The sequence below is a fragment of the Martes martes genome (genome assembly GCF_963455335.1).
Source record: "Martes martes genome assembly, chromosome: 3".
NCBI lineage: Eukaryota > Metazoa > Chordata > Mammalia > Carnivora > Mustelidae > Martes > Martes martes.
Genome location: NC_137890.1, coordinates 126,895,094 through 126,918,076, shown reverse-complemented (window position 1 = coordinate 126,918,076; position 22,983 = coordinate 126,895,094). Strand labels below are relative to the sequence as shown.

The window sequence follows — 22,983 nt, the reverse complement described above, 5'->3', positions numbered from 1 at the left end:
TAACCTTATTGCAGTAATCATTTCAAACTATATAAGTGTATCAAATCATCAGATTGTATACCTTAAACTCATACAATGTTGTATGTCAATTGTATCTCAACGAAGCTGGGACAACAAATAAATGCCCACAAATAGGAAGTACTTCAATGAACTCTGGTATTTCCATACTGTGGACAATGACACAGCAATGAAACATGAAATAGGCCAGCCACAGAAGACAAATACTATATGATTCTACTTATATGAGGTACCTAGAGTAGTCAGATTCAGAAGTAGAAAATAGAAAGGTAGCTGCTAGGGACTGGGGAAGGAAGGAAGTGGAAGTTATTTAATGGGTATGGAGCTTGAGCTCGGGATGATAGAAAAAGTTGTGGAGATGGATGGTGATGATGGTCGCACAACACGTCAATGTACTATATGCCACTGACCTGAACACTTAAAGATGGTTAAAACATAAATTTTATTTTATATATATGTTACCGTAAAAAAAGTTTTTAATGAAAAAAACATGTTGAAATTTAAAATGTATATTCACCAAAAAAACACACCAATGTAGCAACATTAAAAATAAGTCTATATGCACTGACATAGAATGATCTCTGAACTCCAAAACAAGTTAAGTGTAGTATTACGATCCCCATTTTACATGAGAAAATGAAGTTCAAAGACACAGTGTTACTTTTTCACAATTACATAGCTAGAAAGTGGGCTGATATTCACTTTCAGGTTTGTGATTCCAAAACCCACACTCTTTCCACTTCAAATACCAGACTGAAATGCAGAAAAAATAGTTGCATTATGCTAACATGGTTCTAATTTGTTTCCCTTCCATTATTATCTTTACTATAATTTAACCAGTAACTAATTTTTAAGGTACCATTTTGAAAAGCACATCCTAAACATCATATACTTGCATTTCTGCTCCAAAGTAAATGAAGGCTTAGGTTTTGTTTGTTCTAAATTTTAAATTTTAAAAAAGCACCTTCAGAGGTTCGTTCAGTTGGTAGAGCATACAACTCTTGATCTCAGGGTGGTGAGTTCAAGCCCCACATTGGGCATAGAGCTTTCTTGTAAATAAATAAATAAACAGATAACTAGATAAAAATTTTTGAACTAAAAAAATTAAAAAGCTCCTTCAGCTTATATTAATAACCTGTTAAGGAAATGTAGATGAGTCTCAAAAAACATTTTTAATATATAGTATTTAGCTTTTTACAACAGATGTTCATAACAAAATTTCCCATAAAAGTGGTATACACTAAGTATAAGGGTTATCTATCTGATTTTCAAAAGCAGTTAATCCATTAAGTAACTTTTTTTTTTTTTTTTTAAACTAGAACATTTGCATGCCTGGGTGGCTCAGTTGGTTAAGCCTTCGGTTCAGGTCATGATCCCAGGGTCCTGGGATCAAGTCCCATGTTAGGCTCCCTGCTCAGCAGGGAGTCCACTTCTCCCTCAGACCTTCCCCCTCTCACGCCCTCCCTCTCTCACTCTCTCTCTCTCTCTCTCTCAAATAAATAAATAAATAAATAAAATCTTTTTAAAAATTAAATAAGCCAGAACGTTTATGTGTGACGAATCACTGGAATCCTTAAGATGAAGTGGATGCTGCAACAGCCACCCTCTTGGGCTTAGGTGTTGTTCCTTCATGGAATCCATGCCTAAATCTGTGGTATCCAATTTTTAGGTGCCTCATTTGACTGGTCCCAGTGGTACTTCATCTTTTAACTTTGGCACTCATTATATTTTCTCTTACACTTGGCAGGATAGCCACATTTGTCACAGGTGGACTTCTGAAGGTGGTAGGTCTTCAAGCCACAGCAGTGGCACAACGTGTGACTCTTACTTAGATGCTTTCCAAACAATGATGTCCCCTTTGTCATCTTGTCTCCACAGCAAAGCTGAAAGAGCTCCATTTAAAAACTTTTAGAATGTTAATTCCTAGTGTTTCTTCAAACACCAGAAACTGTTACTTTTCTTTCTCAATGGTAAAGTCCAGTAAGAAAAACCAAAAGTTAAAAAAAAATTTTAAAAAGACTATTCACAGAGGAAAGAATTTCTGTTCTACAGTTAAAATTACATCATTAGCAAAGGAAACAATCATAGTTATTCAGAGCAGTTTATCTAAAATGGATGCCAATTATGTCAAAAATAGGGAGAAATTCCCACTTTTTTAAAAATTTAAATTCAATTTAGTTAACATACAGTATACTATCAGTTTCAGGGGTAGAATTTAGTGATTCATCAGTTGCATCTAACACCCAGTGCTCATTACATCAAGTGCTCTCCTTAATGCCCATCCCCTAGTTATCCCACCCCTCTCCTCCTCCCTTCCAGCAACAGTTAAGAGTCTCTTATGCTTGGCTTCCTCTCTGCTTTTATCTTATTTTATTTTTTTCTTCCTTTTCCCTTTTTGTTTCTTAAACTCCACATATGAGTGAAATCACATGGTATTTGTCGTTCTCTGATTGACTTATTTTGCTTAATAGCACGATACCGTCCAGTTCCATCCATGTCATTGCAAATGGCAAGATTTCGTTCTTTTTGATGGCTGAGTAATATTCCATTGTGTATGTGTATGTATGTATGTTTGTGTGTGTGTATATATAAACACCACATCTTCTTTATCCATTCATCTGTCAATGGACATCTGGGCTCTTTCCATAGTTGGCTATTGTGGACATTGCTGCTATCAACACTGGGGTGTGTGTGCCCCTTCGAATCACTATGTTTGTATCCTTTGGATAAATACTTAGTAGTGCAATTGCTGGATCATAGGGTAGATCTATTTTTTTTTTTAATTTTATTTATTTATTTGAGAGAGAGAAAGTGAGAGACAGAGCATGAGTGGAGGGGGAGGGGCAGAGGGAGAAGCAGACCCTCCCACCGAATAGGGAGCCAGATGTGGGTCTCTATCTCAAGACTGTGGGATCACAATCTGAGCCAAAGGCAGATGCTTAACTGACTGAGCTACTCAGTTGCTCCAGGGTAGTTCTATTTTTAACTTTTTGAGGAACCTCCATACTGTTTTCCAGAGTGGCTGCACCAGCTTGCATTCCCACCAACAGTGTAGGATGTTCCCCTTTTTCCGCATCATGGCCAACATCTGTCATTTCCCAAGTTGTTTATTTTAGCCATTCTGACAAGTGTGAGGTAGTATGTCATTGTAGTTTTGATTTGTATTTCCCTGATGCCGAGTGATGCTGAACATTTTTTCATGTGTCTGTTGGTCATTTGTACAGCCATGTATTCTTTGGAAAAACATCTGTTCATGTCTTCTGCCATTTCTTGACTGGATTATTTGTTTTGGGGTGTTAAGTTTGATAAATTCTTTATAGATCTTGGATACTAGCCCTTTACCTGATAAGACATTTGCAAGTATCTTCTTGCATTCCATAGGTTGCCTTTTAGTTTTGTTGACTATATCCTTTGCTGTGCAAAGCTTTTTATCTTGATTAAGTCCCAACAGTTCATTTTTGCTTTTGTTTCCCTTGCCTTTGGAGATATGTCTGGCAAGAAGTTGATGCAGCCAAGGTCACAGAGGTTGCTGCTTGTGTTCTCCTCTAGGATTTTGATGGATTCCTATCTCACATTTAGGTCTTTCATCCATTTTGAGTCTATTTTTGTGTATGGTATAAGAGACTGGTCCATTTTCATTCTTCTACATGTGGCTGCTCAATTTTCCCAATACCACATGTTGAAGAGACTGTCCTTTTTCTATTGGATATTCTTTCCTGGTTTGTCAAAGATTAGATGACCACAAGTTGAGGGTCCATTTCTGAGTTCTCTAGTCTGAAAATTCCCACTTTTTAAAATCACATAAACCGTTAAAATATGTTCTATATGACTCAAAAAATCTGAAAAACAGTCAGCTAAAGAATAACACAACTTATCAACTATACATCAGGAAGGAAGGAAGGAAGGAAGGAAGGACGGAAGGAAAGGAAAGGAGGCAGACAGGCAGACACACACACACACACACACACAAAGCTGATCCAAGAAAAAATTTCTGCATAATTTCAAACATTCAAGATACTTTGGGGGTGGGAAACAATTAAGTAGGAGAATGATTATTTAGCACATAACCAACATTCAAAAACAGTTTGACACTCAGACCAAAGAAAAGAATATATATCTCAAAAAAATAACTATTCAACTACCTATAGATTTTTAAGCGCTGCCAGCCGCATCATTTCAGGCAGACCTGAATTCAAATCACAGCTCTGCTGCTCATCAGTTAGGTAAATTATGGCCTAATTTCCTAGTCTCTTTAAGCCTCCATTTTCTCATCTTTAAAACAGGCATATTCCCTCCCCTACAGGATTGCTATGAACAAAGAACACATCACATTAGTCACGCAGTCAGTTGTTACATGTGAGCTCCACACAACCTCCAAAAAGAAGCTACCATCTAAAAGATTAATGAAAGCTGCTACAGATACTGCCAAGACCTTGGCTACTGATCACTTGTCTATTTATTCCCTTCATAAATCATGTATGCCAGAAGAACGTGTGAGAGTAAACCTGAATGTGTTCTCTCTCTTTTCTGAAATATGTTTTGTTGCCTTTGTTACTAAAAGCGTTAAGAGTCTGCAACATGTATACCTAGAATCCAAGCCACATAAATCTGTTTCTCTAAAGTCATCCCATACCCTTTAGTAATTTATAAAATAATATTCCACTGCCTTTTTATTATATAATTTGGGTATCATTAGAAAAAATGCTTGACCTGGGGCGCCTGGGTGGCTCAGTCATTTAACAGTCCGTCCGCCTTCAGCTCAGGTCATGATACTGGGGTCCAGTGATTGAGGCCCATGTCAGGCTCCCTGCTCAGCAGGGAGTCTGCCTCTCCCTCTCCTTCTCTGTCCCTCCCCCCTCCCCGCTTTTGCATGTGCGCTCTCTCTCTCTCAAATAAATAAATAAAATCTTAAAAAAAAAGAAAAAGAAAAACTGCTTGATCTAGAACTGACAAATTTTGATGCAACTACTCTGGAATTTACATAAGTGTTTCTCAAAGTGGGTCCACAGATGAAAAGTTTCAAGAGCTCACAGACAAATAAAAATGTTTGTGATTTAAAAAAAAAACTTATTTGCATTGATAATTCTCAACATAAATTAACAGACTAGTCCAACACAGAGCAAGGACTTTGTAATTAGAACTGAGTTTAAAATCTGATTTCTTGGAGTACTATGCAGACATCAAAAAAAGAAGTCTTTCCATTTGTAACAACATGGCTGGAACTAGAGGGTATTTAAGTCAATCAGAGAAAGATAACTATCATATGATCTCACTGATATGTAGAACTTAAGAAACAAAACAAAGGGGGCGCCTGGGTGGCTCAGTGGGTTAAAGCCTCTGCCTTTGGCTCAGGCCATGATCCCAGGGCCCTGGGATCAAGCCCCACATCTGGCTCTGCTCAGCAGGGAGCCTGCTTCCTCCTCTCTCTCAGCCTGCCTCTCTGCCTACTTATGATCTGTCTGTCAAATAAATAAATAAAATCTTTAAAAAAAGAAAACAAAACAAAGGATGTAGTGGAAGAGAGGAAAAAATAAAACAAGATGAAATCAGAGAGGGAGACAAACTATAAGAGATTCTTAATTATAGGAAACAAACAGGATTGCTGGTAGGGAAGGAGATGGGGGGATGGGGTAACTGGGTGATGAACATTAAGGAGGGCACGGATATAATGAGCACTGGATATTATATAAGACTGATGAATCACTGACCTCTACCTCTGAAACTGTTAATACATTCTGTGTTAATTTACTGAATCTGAATTTTAAAAAGGGAAAAAAAATAAAATTCATTATAAAATTTAAAAAAATAAAATAAAATCTGATTTCTAACCATTACTAGCCACATAATCTCAGGCAACTACTATAATTCCTCTACTCTTTGGATTCTTCATTTCAAAATGAGGATAATAATAGTACCTACTCTTATAGAGGTGTTAAGAGGAATAAATGAGTTAATATTTGTACAGGGCTTAGAGTACTGCATCTTTGTTAAAATAAAAATAGACTTTAGGTTTAGTTAACATTTCTCAAATTGTGATCCACAACAAAATCTCAGAGATATTTTATCTTTACTTTATATTTATTTATACTTACTCTTTTTTCCCCTAATTTCAATTATAACCCTTTATCCTTTCATGAAAGGATATCAAATATAAAATACATAAGAACATAGGAGGTAAAGTTTCTGTGTTGAAGGTAATTAAATTAGCCTCTGATATTCATTTCTCACATAAAGTTTATCCTCTGTGATGTCATAAAAATAATTAAATTGCTCTAAAAATTGCAAGTATTTTTGTATGGAATTAGTTCAACTGAAATCCAATCTTTGTGGCATTCTTTGTGTCAATACTGAATGCTCATTCAAGCAACACAAGCACAGAAAATTAAAAAAATAAATCCTTTAAAGTTAACGATTAGTTTATTTTGTTCAATCACCTGAAGAAGAATAGGCCATGCAAAGAGGTAGAAAACCTAAAAACACGTATGACTTTTTTTTGAGTATGCTTAACTCAACATATATCTAACATCTTAGAAATTCCAGCACAATAAATAGCACATTATTTTCAGGCATAAAATAATTGCTAGGTATTCTGGAAGCACAACTTTGCTTACTGAAATTAGGAACTTCAAGCTCTTACCAATTCCACTTCCAAGTAAACCCTATATTCAAGAAAGGACTGACAATGCCACAAGGACAGCCTACCAAACTGGGCTCCCCATTCCCCCACCTACAACCCATCACACTCATTCCCTAAGCTGCTGAAGCTGTATCTAGAAGAAATTTTTTTCCAACCAGCAATAAAAGATTCAAAATGGATACTATGTCTTAGATACATTCGACTACTTTGGAGAAGAAGTAATTGAAAAGACAATAAAAGGGCTTTCCTAAAGTAATCTAGTTAAAATTTGCCTAAATTTGTCAACAAATTTTTACAATAGATATTCTCTCTTAAAGTCTACTTTAAAATCCTCTAAATGATTCATCTCACTTGTTAAAATGTCACTTTTTTAAAAATTTACTTATATTAATGTGTCATCATAATGTGTTATGTTTTGGTTCCCTCAACTGGTAATTTATTCATTAAATTTATAAAAACCTTATTCTTATCTCACATTTAATCCTCCTCCCTCCATCTCAGGTTTTCAGGGAAAACCAACTCTTCAAGTTAACCTTAATTCTATTAGAAGCTCTGTTTAAAAAAGTTTTGTTTCAGTCAGCATGTATTAATAACACCTTCCAAGTTAAGAGTTTGATTTTTTGGTTTTTTGGGTTTTTTTTTTTTTTTTGCATTATAAAAGTACTTGGTCATAAACTTAGCCCAAGCAGAATTTACATTACGGTTAACAAACAAAAGTACATGCATTCTCCCCTGTCAATAGAGCTTACAGATGATTTTACAGGCCACTATTTTTAAGTATTAATACGAGTTTCTAAAGACCCAGTATCTTGTTTAATGAACACAGGTAAAGCAAATTGAGAAAGGTACATTCTAAATGCAAGAGACAAGAACTCTTATGGCAGTAAATCCATCAAAATCCTTTACTGACTTTCTACTTGATAGAGTCATCAAACTTCTGTATTTCCCTCAGCAATACAAATGAGTAGAAACAACATATTCTATCTAGACAGGTACTTACAAAAGCATGCAAACACTGTAATCTAACCTGAGTCCCCCAACTCCTACTCCATGGAGCTCTGGCACAGGCTCTTTTAAGAGTACAAGCTCCTTTACAAGGCAATATTACTGAGCCATCAAAAAGAATGAAATCTTGACTTTTGCAACACCACAGACTGAGCTAGGGAATATAACACCAAGCGAAATAAGTCAGAGAAAGACAAACACCATATGATTTCACTCGTATGTGGGATTTAAGAAATAAATGAACAAAGGAAAAACAAAAGAGACAAACCAAGAAAGAGCCTCTTAACAATAGAACAAACTGATAGTTACCAGAGGCAAGATGAGTGGGGAGGATGGGTGAAATAGGTGATGGGGATTAAGGAGGACACTTGCTTGTGTGTTTGTTTTTAAGATTTTATTTATTTAAAAAAAAAAAAGATTTTATTTATTTACTTGACACAGAGAGAGAGAGATCATAAGTAGGCAGAGAGAAAGGTAGAGAGAGAGGAAGAAGCAGGCTCTCCACTGAGCAGAGAGCCCGATGCAGGGCTCGATCCCAGGACCCTGAGACCATGACCTGAGCCGAAGGCAGACACTTAACCAACTGAGCCCCTCCAGCGCCCCTAAGGACACTTGTAATGAGCACAAGATAAAATCTTAAAAAAAATAATAAACTAGACACTCTGGTTTCTTTTCTTTTTTTTTTTTTTAAACCAGGGTATCTAGTTTATTTTTTTTTAAGATTTTATTTATCTCTTTGACAGACAGAAATAAATTTTATTTATTTCTTTGACAGACTTACCGCAAGTAAGCAGAGGGGCAGGCAGAGAGAGAGGAAGGGAAGCAGGCTCCCCGCCAAGCAGAGAGCCCAACGTGGGCTCGATCCCAGGACCCTGGGATCATGACTTGAACCGAAGGCAGAGGCTTTAACCCACTGAGCCACCCAGGCGCCCCGAGGGTATCTAGTTGAAATGGATTTTTCTCCTTTCTTTACAATAGCTTTAGCCTGAATGAAATACAATAAAGTATGTATACTCCTAACCAAATTCATTCTTCCCCCTAAGGGTTAGAAAAACATATCAGATGAATATTATACAACAGGTAACAAACCAAAGACTTGATTACATTTACTAATGGTTTCAGGCCATTATCAGGATCTTACCATCACCTTGAACTGTTCCACCTCTGAAAATGTTAAGTCAAATACCCCTCACTAATCACACACCCCCTTTTGACCAGCACATCTGTTCTTGAACCTCCTCATGTAATTAGATCCATGACCTTCCATTTTTCAGTCCTCTGCTATGTTCCTTCCTACCTACATTAAGCTCTATTCTACCCATCTGCTCAATCCTTCTCACACCATTACTTCAATTCTCTCACCCCCATCCTCTTGTCATACCTGCCCGATCAATCCTACTTCCTTATAGATATCTCTTATCTGGATATCCAAAGTACATAAATTTAAAAAACTGTCCAAAACTGGGGCACCTGAGTGGCTCAGTCTGTTCAGCATCCAACTCTTGATTTCAGCTCAGGTCATAATCTCAGGGTTGTGAGATCAAGCCCCTTATCAGACTCCACGCTGACTGTGGAGCCTGTTTGGAATTCTCTCCACCTCTCCCTCTGCCCCTCCCCCTGCTCTGTCACATGCTCTCTCTCTCAAAAAACAAAACAAAACAAAACTGTCCCAAACCGACCTCATTAACTCTCTCCCAAGACTTGCTGGTCCTTCTACATTCAACATGTCAGTAAATGGCATCAAGATTCATTCAGTTGGCCCAGTCCAGAAACCCAGGAGGCACACTTGATTCCACTTCTCTTTGAAACTCTCATTAGTCACCAGAACCGGTAAAAAATGAAACTGTCAGAAAGGCAAAGGCTCTCACCAGTGCACGGGCTTTAAGTAGCACTACTCTACATAACGGAATTCCACCCCCACCTCACCCCAACCCAACCATAACCCTATTCACCTGCACCACAAACCCTTCCAAAAGATGGCTCCGTACCTCCACCCAATATGAATCTACCTAAATCAGTCCTTCTCAAACTATGTGTGGTTGACCTTTGTTAAATACAATAAAAATAGGAGTACCTAGTTGGCTCAGTCCATTAGGCATCTGCCTTCAGCTCAGGTCATGATCCCAGGATCCTGGGATCAAGCCCCACATCTGGCTCCCCTGAAAACCTGCTTCTCCCTCTTGCTCTGCCCTTCCCCACCACTCCTGTGCACACTCTCTCTCTGTGTCAAATAAATAAATAAATAAATCTTTAGAAAAAATACAATAAAAATGAATTCTTAAAAAACATACAAAAATACTAGCACAATTTATTAGATTCAAATGACAAAAAAATTCCTCAAACAGCTATAAAATTTTCTAAATGCTCATTTATATTTGCTATAGTTATCTAGCCATGGACCAGAAACAAACAAAACACTAAATCAGAACACAACTGGCCTATACCCCTAACTTGCATTTCCTTCATTTGCACTTATTTGTTCACTACAATACCGTGCAGAGCAGTCTTGACCTGAACTTTAACCTAAACCAAACATAAACCTTTCTGTCAAAGAATTACTATGCTCAAAAAAAAAAAAAAAAAATTACTATGCTCTTGGCTCCCGTCTGCACTCAAAAGAACATAAACTAACACAAAGTTCTACCAGTTTTTCTCTTGCTTTATATCCCTCTCTCCATTAAGCACTAGCTCATCTATAGTTTCTCCTTAATCCTCTCATCTCAATAAATAACCTGGATGCCCTTCTCTCCTCTGAAATACCAGAATCCTCTCCTCTATTAACTCTGCCTTCTCAACACATGGTAAGCAAAAATGCAGAAAAGTTCCACAAGAAAATTTCAAAATGCCTTTATAATCAATAAAATTACTTCCACATAGAAACACTTCCCAATGGATCTAATCCAGAACAGGGGACGAAATTCAATTACAATATCAATACAGCACATCTTTGCTATGGAATAAGCCTTCTTATATGGAAATGATATTAAATATCATTGAAGTCACAATTAGCAGATCAATCCATGATTCATCTTGTGAAGCAAAACAAATCTATCTGTCATTCCTAATTTTATTTGAGCAATAATGGAAAGAAAACAGTGAATATAATGAATCAATTAAATAAACAAATATACTTACGTGTTAGATGAAAGATTCCATCACAGGCACTGATATGAGATAAAAAGGCATTTCCCAGGCCTTGACCATTATGAGCTCCTTTCACAAGGCCAGCAATATCCACTACATTCAGAAAGGCAGGAATTTTGCTGAAAAACAAAAGATGATTTTATTATAAAATAGTATTAAGAACCTGTTTATTAGCCAAATTGATTTCTAAAATATTTTACATGAAGTAATATTTCCCTTCTAGAACAATGTTTAGAAATCTCAATAATGATTTGATAAATGAATACCAAAAAAATTAAATAAGAAATAATCTTTTAGGGGTGCCTGGGTGGCTCAGTCCGTTAAGCGTCTGCCTGAGGCTCAGGTCATGATCCCAGGGTCCTGCATCGGGTTCCCAGCTCAGCAGGGAGCCTGCTTTACCCTCTCTTTCTGCCTGCTGCTCCTCCTGCTTGTGCTCTCTCTCTCTCACTGTCAAATAAATAAATAAAATCTTTAAAAAAAAAAAAAAAAGGAAAGAAAGAAAGAAAGAATCTTTTAATACTTTAGGACTTTCTTACCTAGGAAAATGAAGGAAAGCTGTAAAGCAAAGTAGAGGTTTTTATTGTGCATATAAAGAATTAAAACTCACACCATTAATTTTACTATACTGTTCTGTTGGCCCATGCATATAGACACAAAAGCAATGGAGAACATTTTAAGAGTATACTGGTAAAAAGTAATCATTATAGAATGAGCCAACATACTTTGTGACAGGCACTGGACTAAGTGATTTACATGCATCATTTCAAAGTTCAAAAGAACTCCATCAGGTAAGTGCAATTTATTAAATCTACTTTAAAGATGAGGAAATTGAGCCTGAGAGGAATTAAGAAATCTATTTACATTCAGGGGATTACTCAACTAGTGGTGACAAAACTGGGATTCAAACACAGGATATCTGGATTTGCATTTAATCATCATGTAGGTTATATAGACAAAAAATGCATGTAATGACGTGAACTAGTTACCAGCATAGTAATAATCTAGTTGTTAACAATAGCAACAAAAATAGAGGTACATATAAAATAACCTTTGCTTTGCTCAAAATAAAGGCATAGTTAACACAAATTAGAAACCAAGTTAGGAAAACCAGTTGGCCATGTAAATATGAAGATTAAAGGACAGTTGACCCTTGAACAACACAAGAGAAATAACCACATATAACTTCTGACTCCCCCAAAAAAACTTAACTACTCATAGCTTACTACTGACCAGAAGCCTTACCAATAACATAAACAGTTCATTAAAATGTATGTATATATGTGGGGCTCAGTGGGTTAAAAGCCTCTGCTTTCGGCTCAGGTCATGATCCCAGGGTCCTGGGATCGAGCCCCATATTGGGCTCTCTGCTCAGCGGGGAGCCTGCTTCCACCTCTCTCTCTCTGCCTGCTTGTGATCTCTGCCTGCCAAATAAATAAATAAAGTCTTTAAAAGAAATGTATGTATATATGTTATATACTATATTCCTACATATAAAAATAAAGTAAGCAAGGAAAAGAAAATGTTATTCAGAAAAATCATACGAAAGAGAAAATAAATTTACAGTACTGCACTGTAAAAAAATGTGTCTTTAAGTCGACCTGCATAGTCCAAACCCATGCTGTTTAAGGGTCAATTGTACTATGAATTATCAATTTTTTTATTTGCTTAACCACAAGGAGGCCAAAATTATGTTACAGAAAAAATGAAGATGAGTTCCCATCCAATATTTTATTTCCACAAAAGCATTTAATCAATGTTCACTAGCAAAGGAAAGGGAAAATTTTGAAAAATTAATTCCCTCACTGCTTAAAATTTCAACAAATTTGAAGTCTAAGGGCTTTATGATTGTTGTTCTCTTCGGGTCTCTGAAAAAGCCTGGCAATGTCACATGACCACACAGTCTAGTGGTAACAAGGGCCCACATCTAAAGAGTCGGAGTGGGGAGAAAAGGCAGCACAATAGCCAGAGCCTGTACAAGGCATCTCGGCCAGGGAGCCATCTAGTAGTAGTAGCTGGGAACCAAACCAGCAGTGTCCAAATCAGCCAACAAGACAGGGGGGTCAAGAGATTGGCAACATAAAATGGAACTGAACAAATAAGCACATTCATGGGACAACTGGAGAAATAGAAATGGAATCAACGAATGAGATAGTAACACTGGATCAATGTTCATATCCTGATTTTGGTGGTTTACTGTGGTAATGAAAGAGAATGTCTGGGGGCACGTAGGAGGCTCAGGTAGTTACGTGTCCAACTCTTGGTTTCAGCTCAGGCCATGATCCCAGGGTCCTGGGCTCCGCATCAGCTCCCCACCGTGGAGCTCCCTGTTTCTCCCTCTCCTTCTGTCCCTCCCCCTGCTCGTGTGCTCTCTCTCTCTCTCCCTCTCTCTCAAACAAATAAAATCTTTAAAAAGTAAGAACAAGAATGTCTGTATTTAGTAAACAAATTTAAGAAATGAAATGCAATGTAACATCATGTCTGCATCGTTCTCAAAGGTTCAAAGAAATTTGGTTTCAAAGCATTCCATGGGTAATTTTGCGTCTTTTTATATAAATTTGAAATCATTTAGAAATAAAAAAGGTTTCAAAAAGAAAACAGGGGACGCCTGGGTGGCTCAGTTGGTTAAGCGGCTGCCTTCGGCTCAGGTCATGATCCCAGCGTCCTGGGATTGAGTCCCACATCGGGCTCCTTGCTCTGCGGGGAGCCTGCTTCTCCCTCTGCCTCTGCCTACCACTCTGTCTGCCTGTGCTCGCTCGCTCTTTCTCTAACAAATAAATTAAAAAAAAAAAAAAAAAGAAAACAGAAGCCAGTTTGAGGAGCCGATTTCAAGAATGTAATTTGAACCATGTCCAATGACTGACATATCGTAACCAATTGAGCAACACTTCCATGAATGAACACATGAATGAATAAATGAAGACAAGAAAGCTCTTCTTTACAGTAGGCAGTCAACAAATAGTAAGACGAAATGAGGAAATTATAAAATCACCATGTGGCAATCATCAATGTAATAATTAATTCGTCAAAAAAATCAGTGGATGCTCAAACTGATGGATGAAAGTAGAAAAAGTGAATAAATTTGGTATATATTTTGTGGTTAGAACTCTTAAGAATTGGGATGCCTGGGTAGCTCAGTCAGTTAAGCATCTGCCTTTGGCTCAGGTTATGATCCCAAGGTCCTGGGATCGAGTCCCGCATTGGGCTCCTTACTCAGGGGGTAGCCTGCTTCTCCCTCTGTCTGCCATTCCCCCTGCTTGTGCTTTCTCTCTCTCTGACAAATAAATAAAATCTTTCGGGGTGACGGGGAGAACTCATAAGAATTGTTGATAGATTGGTTACAGGGGTGAGGAAAAAGAAGAATCAAGGAAAATCTTGGACTTGGACTTGGACTTAAGGAACTGGGGAAATAGTAGAGCTATTTATTGAATTATGAGAGCCCTGAAAAACAAACTTGGCACAAGGCAGAATGAAATGAAGAAGTCCATTTTGGACATGTCAAGTCTAAGGCACCTATTTAGTCATCCAAGTGTCAATGTCAGGAAGGTAATTAGATATGTCTGTAGATCAGCAGACTTTAGGAATAGAGACAGAAACTTGGGATTCATCAGCACATTTCAAATAGTGAGAAACTAAAGACAAACTAAACTCTCAATAATGGGGAAATAAACTGTACATTCATATAATATGGTATTAAACAAAGTTATATTAGAAATTATTACTTAAATCTGTATTTTTTTAATCTAGAAAAAATATCAGTAATAGCCCAAGTAAAAACATATTCTAATTTTTTTAAGTATTATATAAACCTTCAGGAAAAAGTATGGAAGGATATACCTCCAAAGTACTTATTCCTGTGCTATCAAGGTACAGGTGATTTCTATTCTTGTCTTTATACATTTCCATCCAGGGGCGCCTGGGTGGCTCAGTGGGTTAAGCCTCTGCCTTCGGCTCAGGTCATGATTCCAGGGTCCTGGGATCGAGCCCCACATCAGGCTCCCTGCTCAGCAGGGAGCCTGCTTCTCCCTCTCTATCTGCCTGCCTCTCTGCCTACTTCTGCCTACTTGTGATTTCTCTCTCTCTCTCTGTCAAATAAATAAATAAATAATCTTTTATACATTTCCATCCTGTTTGAACTTCTACAATGAACCTGTATTATTTTATTTTTTATTTTTTCTAATTAAAGATATAATACATGCTTATTACAAAAACTTCAAACACCACAGACTACAATAAAGTAAAAATTTTTTAAATAATAAATAATAAATAAATGAAAAGAAAGTAAAAATCACCTAATATTTCCACTACCCAAAGATAACCGTCAAACAGTTTCATACATTTTCCTATGAATATACATGTACATATATAATTTTACATGCATGGAACAATATAAATACAGGCTACTGACTCCCTCTCCTTCATACTCCCTTGAAAAAAATAACTGCAATGTTAACGGCCAGATGTATCCTTTCTCATCTTTCTCTATGCTCTCTACATTACAATCGCCCATAACACATTAATTTTGGAGAAAAAAACACTCTGTATGATTTTTCTTAAGTAAACTATGCCACACATGGGGCTCAAACTCCCCAAGATCTGACCCAAGATCAGCAGACGCATCTTCTACCAACTGAGCCACGCAGGCAAGCCCCTATGTGATGTTAAATATGTCACTTACATATTTTTACTCAGTCTACATAAGGTCAACAAATAAACAATGGCATAAAGAATTTCTTACCTTGCTGGTTTGTGGTACTGGCAAAGAAAGTCAAACCTTTCATCTGGCACAGGTACTCTGCTCTCATTAGGATCAATAGTGCAGAAGGGGAAGTTTTCTGCTGAAGCCTGACTATTGGTTAATACATTGAAGAAGGTAGATTTCCTAAAATAAACAAAAAAAATTTCAATCAATTCTTAGGTTAACACTGAGAAAAACTTATCTCATTTTCATTTCAATGCTCAAAGAAGATCCATAATAATTTTAAAACCAATCTGGGAAGGGAAGGTGGCGAATAACAGAAATGAAAGAAATTTACTAACAGAAACAAACTTTTTTACTAACAGAAAAGAATGAAATTTACAACAATACGGCTCATGATTTATAATTAGGTTATGTTCCTGTCTCAGTCTATTTGAAATTTGAAAAGCACTTTCCCGAAGAATCTTTGTTATAAGTAATAACTAGTTTCACACACTATAAAAAGTATTTAACTCCTAAAGTACCTGGTAGTAGTAGTACCACTTCACCATATCTAAAATAATCTTCTTTAACATAAATGTACAGAGTTGTGCATCTAGTTAGGTCAATCACTTCCCAAGCATGCTGAATTGGGAAATAGATGCCAATTATCTAATAGGAAATGGGAAGCTGGAGCTCAGACTCCCTACTAATTGTTAATAATACAGATTACTGTTAAATCTGGAGTAATGAACTGTGAATTATGAAAAATCAAAATGTGGGAACACCTGGGTGGCTCAGTTGGTTAAGCGTCTGCCTTTGGCTCAGGTCACTATCCCAGGGTACTGGGATCAAGTCCTGCATGGGCTCCTTGCTCAGCAGGGAACCTGTTTCTCCCTCTGCCTGCTACTCCCCTCCTTGTGCTCTCTCTCTGACAAATAAAAAATAAAAGCTTAAAAATTTATTAAAAGAAAAATCAAAGGTATAATAAATAAAATAAAAATCAAGGTATAATAAGTTAAGAAAAAGATCTATTAATAATAAATCATCAAGGCACCTGGGTGGCTCAGTAGGTTAAGCATCTACCTTCAGCTCAGGTCATGATCCCAGGGTCCTGGGATGGAGCCGAGTCTAGCTCCCTGCTCAGCACAGAGTCTGCTTCTCCCTCTCCTCCCTACTTGTGCTCTCTTTCTCTTGCTATCTCTGTCTCTCTATCTCTCAAATAAATAAATATTTAAAATAATAATAGTAGTAATAATAAATTGTTGTTAATGTTCTAATTATCTGATTCTTATCAGGTAATACATGCTCAGAGAATGCCAACTCATATTAACACTAGCTACACTTTTCTTTTTTTCTTTTTTTTTTTTAAGTAGGCTCCACACTAAGTATGGAACCCACTGCAGGGCTTGAACTGACAACCTTGAGATCAAGACCTGAGCTGAGCTCAAGAGTCGGACGCTTAACCAACTGAGCCACCCAGGCACCCACAGCTAAATTTCTAAAATATGATCATTACAGTGCCAAAAATCACAGAGTAAAATCCAAAACAAAATGATTTTTAAAGGTTTGTTGATCTATTCTGTACTATTTTCCAATTCCATCATTAATATGGACAGCAGAGAATTCACAATAGTGAATTTTCTTGCTCCAGAAATAGAACTATGCACACATGTGGACATAAAATGAAAATTACTGTTACATATTCTTTTTTTTTTTTCACCTTTACATATTCTTTTTAAACTGGAGGAACTGAGGAAGTAGCTAAGGATTATGTGGGAATTATAAAGGTGGTACTTGCTAACTCTAGCTAGACCTAATTATGTAAAAATGTCTGCATATGAACCAAATTTGATAATGAAAGAAAATTCAAAAAAGTGCAATGGTTATGTCAGGATGGTGGGATTATGAATAATTACTATTCTCCCTTTTTCAAAGATTTTATTTATTTGTCAGAGAGAGACAGAGAAAGCACTCAAGAGAGTGTGTTCACAAGCAGGGGGAGTAGCAGAGGGAAAGAAAGAAGTAGGCTCCCCACTGAGCAAAGAGCCCATGCGGAATGGATGGGCTGCATGATGTAAGATGGGGGACTGGATCCTAGAACCCTGGGATCATGACCAGAGCTAAAGGTAGCCACTTAACTGACTGAGCCATCCAGGTGTCCCTCTCTCTTTTTCAGACAACTTTTTAAGATAAAAATGTCTATTAAGGCCATCTGGGTGGCTTAGTCGTTAAGCAGCTGCCTTCAGCTCAGGTCATGATCCCAGGGTCCTGGGATAGAGGTCCACATTGGGCTCCCTGTTAGGCGGGAAGCCTGCTTCTCCCTCTCCCACTTCCCCTGCTTGTGTTCCCTCTCTCTGTGTCCCTCTCTGTCAAATAAATAAATAAAATCTTTTTTAAAAAATGTCTATTAAGATGTAACCTAAGCCCATAGGAAGAAATTTACACTTATTACAATTAGCTCATCTGATTAAACTTTTAACCAAAGAAGTAACCCCTTTAAAAAACAAAACAAAACAAAACAAAAAAATCTGTGAGACTCTTATAAGAGAGTTAGAAACAAAAGGTAACAGTCAAGGCTTATTTAAATACACTGGTGAGAAGTATATTTTGGCAACAAGACACCTTTAACTTGTACCTGCCTACAGATCTTTAAATACTATTCTCATATCACATTCAGACTAAACATTTTTGAATAAAGAAGAAATGTTTACTAAAATAGCCACTTAAATCATTACTGGTTACTTAGAGCACCACTGGCCAAATCAGTAGCCTTTAAATGTCTACCTATAAAAGAATTAGTAAGAACGTAAGGACATGCATTACCAGCCCTCTTTCCAGACCTGGTGTAAGGACCACTATTTTGAAAATATCTCACATGTTGATGTTAAGTCATGTTTTAGACCCAAGAGGCTAGATTAAGACTCAGCCAACAATCCACTAAGTAATATAGACTATTGTAGAATTTATACTGGCAATTTCTGTGAGTCTGGTAACAATCCCAGAACTGTAGGAATGAAAATTACAAAGAAATCACTACTTTTTTTTTTAAGATTTTATTTTAAAGTAATCTGTACACCCAATGTGGGGCTCAAACTCACAACACTGAGATCAAGAGTTGCATGCTCTTTCGACTAGGCCAGTCAGGTGCCCCGAAATCACTACTTTCTCTAAAGCTAGCTTTTAATTTCAATCTTGTTATGATAAATGTCACAGCACTTAATTTAAAATAATCTGTATATTTATAAAGTTCTTCTGTGTATTTATAAAGTTCTAGTCCACCTACTTCCAAAAAGATTCTGAAGCTCAATACAATTTTTAAAATTAATACATATAAGGCAGATGATTTTTTAAAAAGAGAACTCACATTAAGATTACGATCTTTAAAAAAAAATTATGATCTTTAAATACCATGTCCATTAACAATAACCAGTATGGGCACCTGGGTGGCTTAGTCAGTTAAGCATCCGCCTTCAGCTCAGGTCATGATCTCAGGGTTCTGGGACCCAGCTCTGCATCAGGCTCCCTGCTCAGGAGGAAACCTGCTTCTCCCTCTCCCTCTTCCTGCCTCCAGTTCATGCTCTCTCTCACTATTTCTCTCTCTCTCTAATAAATGAACAAAAAATGAAATAAAATGAAATAACCAGGACTTCTTGGAGAAATAGCTGGTTCCAGGTCTGGGACTAGAAATATGCAAGGTAAGTCTCAATTTTTCCCACAGAAAAGAAGAAAGCTATTAAAGATCATAAAGTCTTATCAAAAGGACTCTGAAGCCAACTTAAATAGCCAAAAGTAGATCAATCTGGGCATCAATAAGAACTGCTATGATAACTGTAACAAATCAAGTAACTTTATATTCTTGAGTTGTCAATAATCCTCAATAAAACAAAACCAAAAGAAGCCCTCTCTGGCCACCTTTTGAGGATGCTAGGATGACTGATTCTTTTAAAGATTAAGTAAAGCACTTATTTCCTATATGAACTATACTTTTACAGTAATAAAGAGTTGATTAAGAAGAGATTATCTTATGGACATATTCTATCCAATAAATGAGGAAAAAATAAGAAGCTCAGAATACTACCATTTTGCAACCCCCAAGAAATTAATGGAGCTGGGTAATGATCACCAATGACAGTTAATACTGCAAAAAGAAAAATAAAATAAAAAACATAGTGCCTCCTAGCAGAAGAAAAGAAGTATACACAACATCTTTCAAGTATTAACATAAAAATTATCTGATCAAAAATTATCTGATACGAGGGACGCCTGGGTGGCTAAGTGGGTTAAAGCCTCTGCCTTCGGCTCAGATCATGATCCCAGTGTTCTGGGATCGAGCCCTGCATCAGAGCCTCTGCTCAGCAGGGAGCCTGCTTTCTTCTCTCTGCCTGCCTCTCCACCTATTTGTGATCTCTGTCAAATAAATAAATAAAAATCTTTTTAAAAAATTATCTAATACTAATCCAAACAAACTTTTGGCTATTACTACCACTTTATAGGAAATACGGAGGAAAGAAGAATATATTAAAGGACACCACAGAGAAACAATCAACAGAATTCAGACTTTGGAAAATTCTATGACAAACAACCAGATTTCTTCAATAAGTCAATTGGGAGAAGGCAGAAATTCTGTTTCTGGGTGAGATGCACACTCACAACAGACTAGAACTCTCACCCAGAACTAGAAAAGCCATGTAAAGCCATGTAAATGTAGAATACAGAAAACATCTGTTTGAAGGGGTTAGAAATCTGCAAATGCGTGGGGGGTTTGGGGAGTAGGAAGGGAGGGAGACAAACCACGAGAGACTCTTATCTCACAAAACAAACTGAGGGTTGGGGGTGGTTAGGGAGAGGGTGGGGGGGTTATGGATATTGGGAGGGTACCTGTACCCCTGGGACTAATAATACATTATATGTTTATTAAAAAATTTTAAAAATTTAAAATATTTTTTAAAAAAGAAAGAAATCTGGAAATGGAAAAAAAAATCTTAAAGAAGTGATCTGACCACTTTCACCCTAGGAACATTTGCCCGTTCAGGACAGAGGAAGGAGGCCAAGAATCCAGGCTTTACACTCATGGAAAGCTGATGCTAGAGGGCAGAGAACCCAGCAAAGCCCCCAGAGGAGTCTTGGATCTCAAGAACATGACCAGTTTTCACCTGAGAATATCTCTCCCCAGAAAGAAAACCACAAAATGTGCTGAAACAAATGGTGACATAAATTGACCCACACCCCTATATCTTACTTCTTTCCACACAAAAAAATAAATTGGTTGCCAGAATAACCCATCAGTCCTTATTGATCTAAAATTTAACTAAAATAATTTATACCTGCAATGAAAATATTACAAAGTAATGCTACAAAAAAGTACTTAAAGTAAATGTAAATGTATTAATTAATCCAAACACATATAGAACACTTGCACCTTTTTTGGGGGGACAATTATATTTTTTAATATTGTAGTTTAAAAATTGCTCTTTGTTATTATTATAGTCATAGTAATTATAACATAAAAAGGCCAGAGAGGATTTACGGGCTTGTTTTCAAATTTATGGCTATCATTAAGATAGTATTTTTGACTGCCTACCTTAACAAAAATATTTTATACTAAAGGAAAAATGTTATCCCTTAAAACAGAGAAAAACACAGTAAAAGAAAGCCCCATTATCTCTTAGACTGAAAAAAATCTTACGTACAGTCAAACTAAACTTGGAAGACAATCTCCATTTACACAAAATGTCTCATCTTGGCCATGGATTTTAAATTTCATAAAGTCCAAGTCATTTGTACCTTTCAAGAGTTATAAGTACAAAAAAGTAAAATGAAATAAGGAACAAGAAAAGGAAAAATGTCTAAGGATTATTACTATAGGCTTCAGTGGCAAGTTAAGACATTTGATCTACTCAAATCTATTAAAGGAAAGTCTTGTGAATTTAAAAGTTTTGGCTAACATATAGACTGTGAAAGCCCATAATAAGGTTTTTTGTGAAATGAGGATTTTACACACATACACACACAGAAACAAGACATATTAAGGTTATTATTAAAACTTCAAAATAGGAGGGCACCTGGGTGGCTCAGTTTGTTAAGTTTCTGCCTTCGGCTCAGTCATGATCCCAGCATCCTGAGATCCAGCCTCACACCTAGCTCCTTGCTCAGCAAGGAGCCTGCTTCTCCCTCTCCCTCTGCCTGCCGTTTCCCCCTACTTGTGCTCTCTCTGTTAAATAAAATTTTAAAAATCTTTAAAAAGAAAAAAAAGCTTCAAAATAGGAGAAAGATTCAAAATTGTAAGAATTTTTCTCATGCAAGAATGGGCTTACATAGGGCGTCTGGGTGGCTCAGTGGGTTGGAGCCTCTGCCTTGGGCTCAGGTCATGATCCCAGGATGCTGGGATCGAGCCCCGCGTCCGGCTCTCTGCTCAGCAGGGAGCCTGCTTCCCTTCCTCTCTCTGCCTGCCTCTCTGCCTACTTGTGATCTGTCAAATAAATGAATAAAATCTTTAAAAAAAAAAAAAAAAAGAATGGGCTTACATAAATAATATTTCAAAAATGATCGCACTACAAAGAAAAAAGTGACTACACTTAATGACTCCCCCCTCCATTTAGGATCTAAATATTTTTGAAATTACATATTTTACCGTAATAAGTAAACCTGATAGAAAAGATATTTTATCTAAAACCTTATGCAAAATCACAACATGTATTGGGAAGTCAGGATGCCGATGCAAATTCCCACAGCATTCTGAATTAACCATTTACAAAACAAACATCTGGGGCGCCTGGGTGGCTCAGTGGGTTAAAGCCTCTGCGTTTGGCTCAGGTCATGATCCCAGGGTCCTGGGATAGGGTCCTGGGATCGAGCCCCATATCGGGCTCTCTGCTCAGCAGGGAACCTGCTTCCCCCCCTCTCTCTCTGCCTGCCTCTCTGCCTACTTGTGATCTGTGTCTGTCAAATAGACAAATAAAATCTTCAAAAATAAAATAAAATAAAATAAATAAAAAAAAAAAACAAACATCTGAAACATGGAAAAAAGTAGAATGTTCTTTCACTAAACTATTAAAAAAAAAGTATCTATCTGTTAGATAAAAGAAATAAACAGGGATAACAGAAATGAATATCAATGTGTGTATACATGGGTTAGTATAACCACATATATTTCCTAACTCTATCAGGTGAGAGAGCCTAAAAGCAATTAATACTCCAGTATCAAAAATCATACCTAGAGTCAGATATTAGTTTCTAAATACCACTCTCCAATAGAAACCAGGGGCCCCTGAAAACAAGGCTGGGAGAGGAAAAAAATAGTAGCCTAAAATATGTTACAGTGTCATAGAGGAAGTGCTTTAAAAAAAACAAAGAGGGGTGCCTGGTTGGCTCAGTCGGTTAGACATCTGCCTTCGGCTCAGGTCATGATTCTGGGGTCCTGGGATCAAGCCCCACATCAGGCTCCTTGCTCAGCTGAGAGCTTGCTTCTCCCTCTGCCTGCCCTTCCCCCTGTTTGGGCTCT

General features: G+C 37.1%; 2 protein-coding genes across 2 annotated transcripts in view; both read right to left on the bottom strand.

The window, feature by feature from the left end:
• The window catches only part of OLA1 (Obg like ATPase 1), a 177,024-nt gene that overhangs the window by 140,841 nt on the left and 13,200 nt on the right, over nt 1–22,983 (bottom strand). The window contains exons 3-4 of the mRNA XM_080798762.1: nt 15,540–15,683; nt 10,796–10,923 (exon numbers count right to left, since the gene is read on the bottom strand). Coding sequence (XP_080654888.1) covers nt 10,796–10,923; nt 15,540–15,683 — 272 coding nt within the window. The remainder of the gene's footprint in view (nt 1–10,795; nt 10,924–15,539; nt 15,684–22,983) is intronic.
• On the bottom strand, nt 1,592–1,883 carry LOC308339908 (large ribosomal subunit protein eL37-like; the record flags this gene model as incomplete). The annotated part of the gene is given in 3 exon segments (XM_080798967.1): nt 1,592–1,717; nt 1,721–1,739; nt 1,741–1,883. Coding segments are annotated over 3 exon segments (288 nt in total).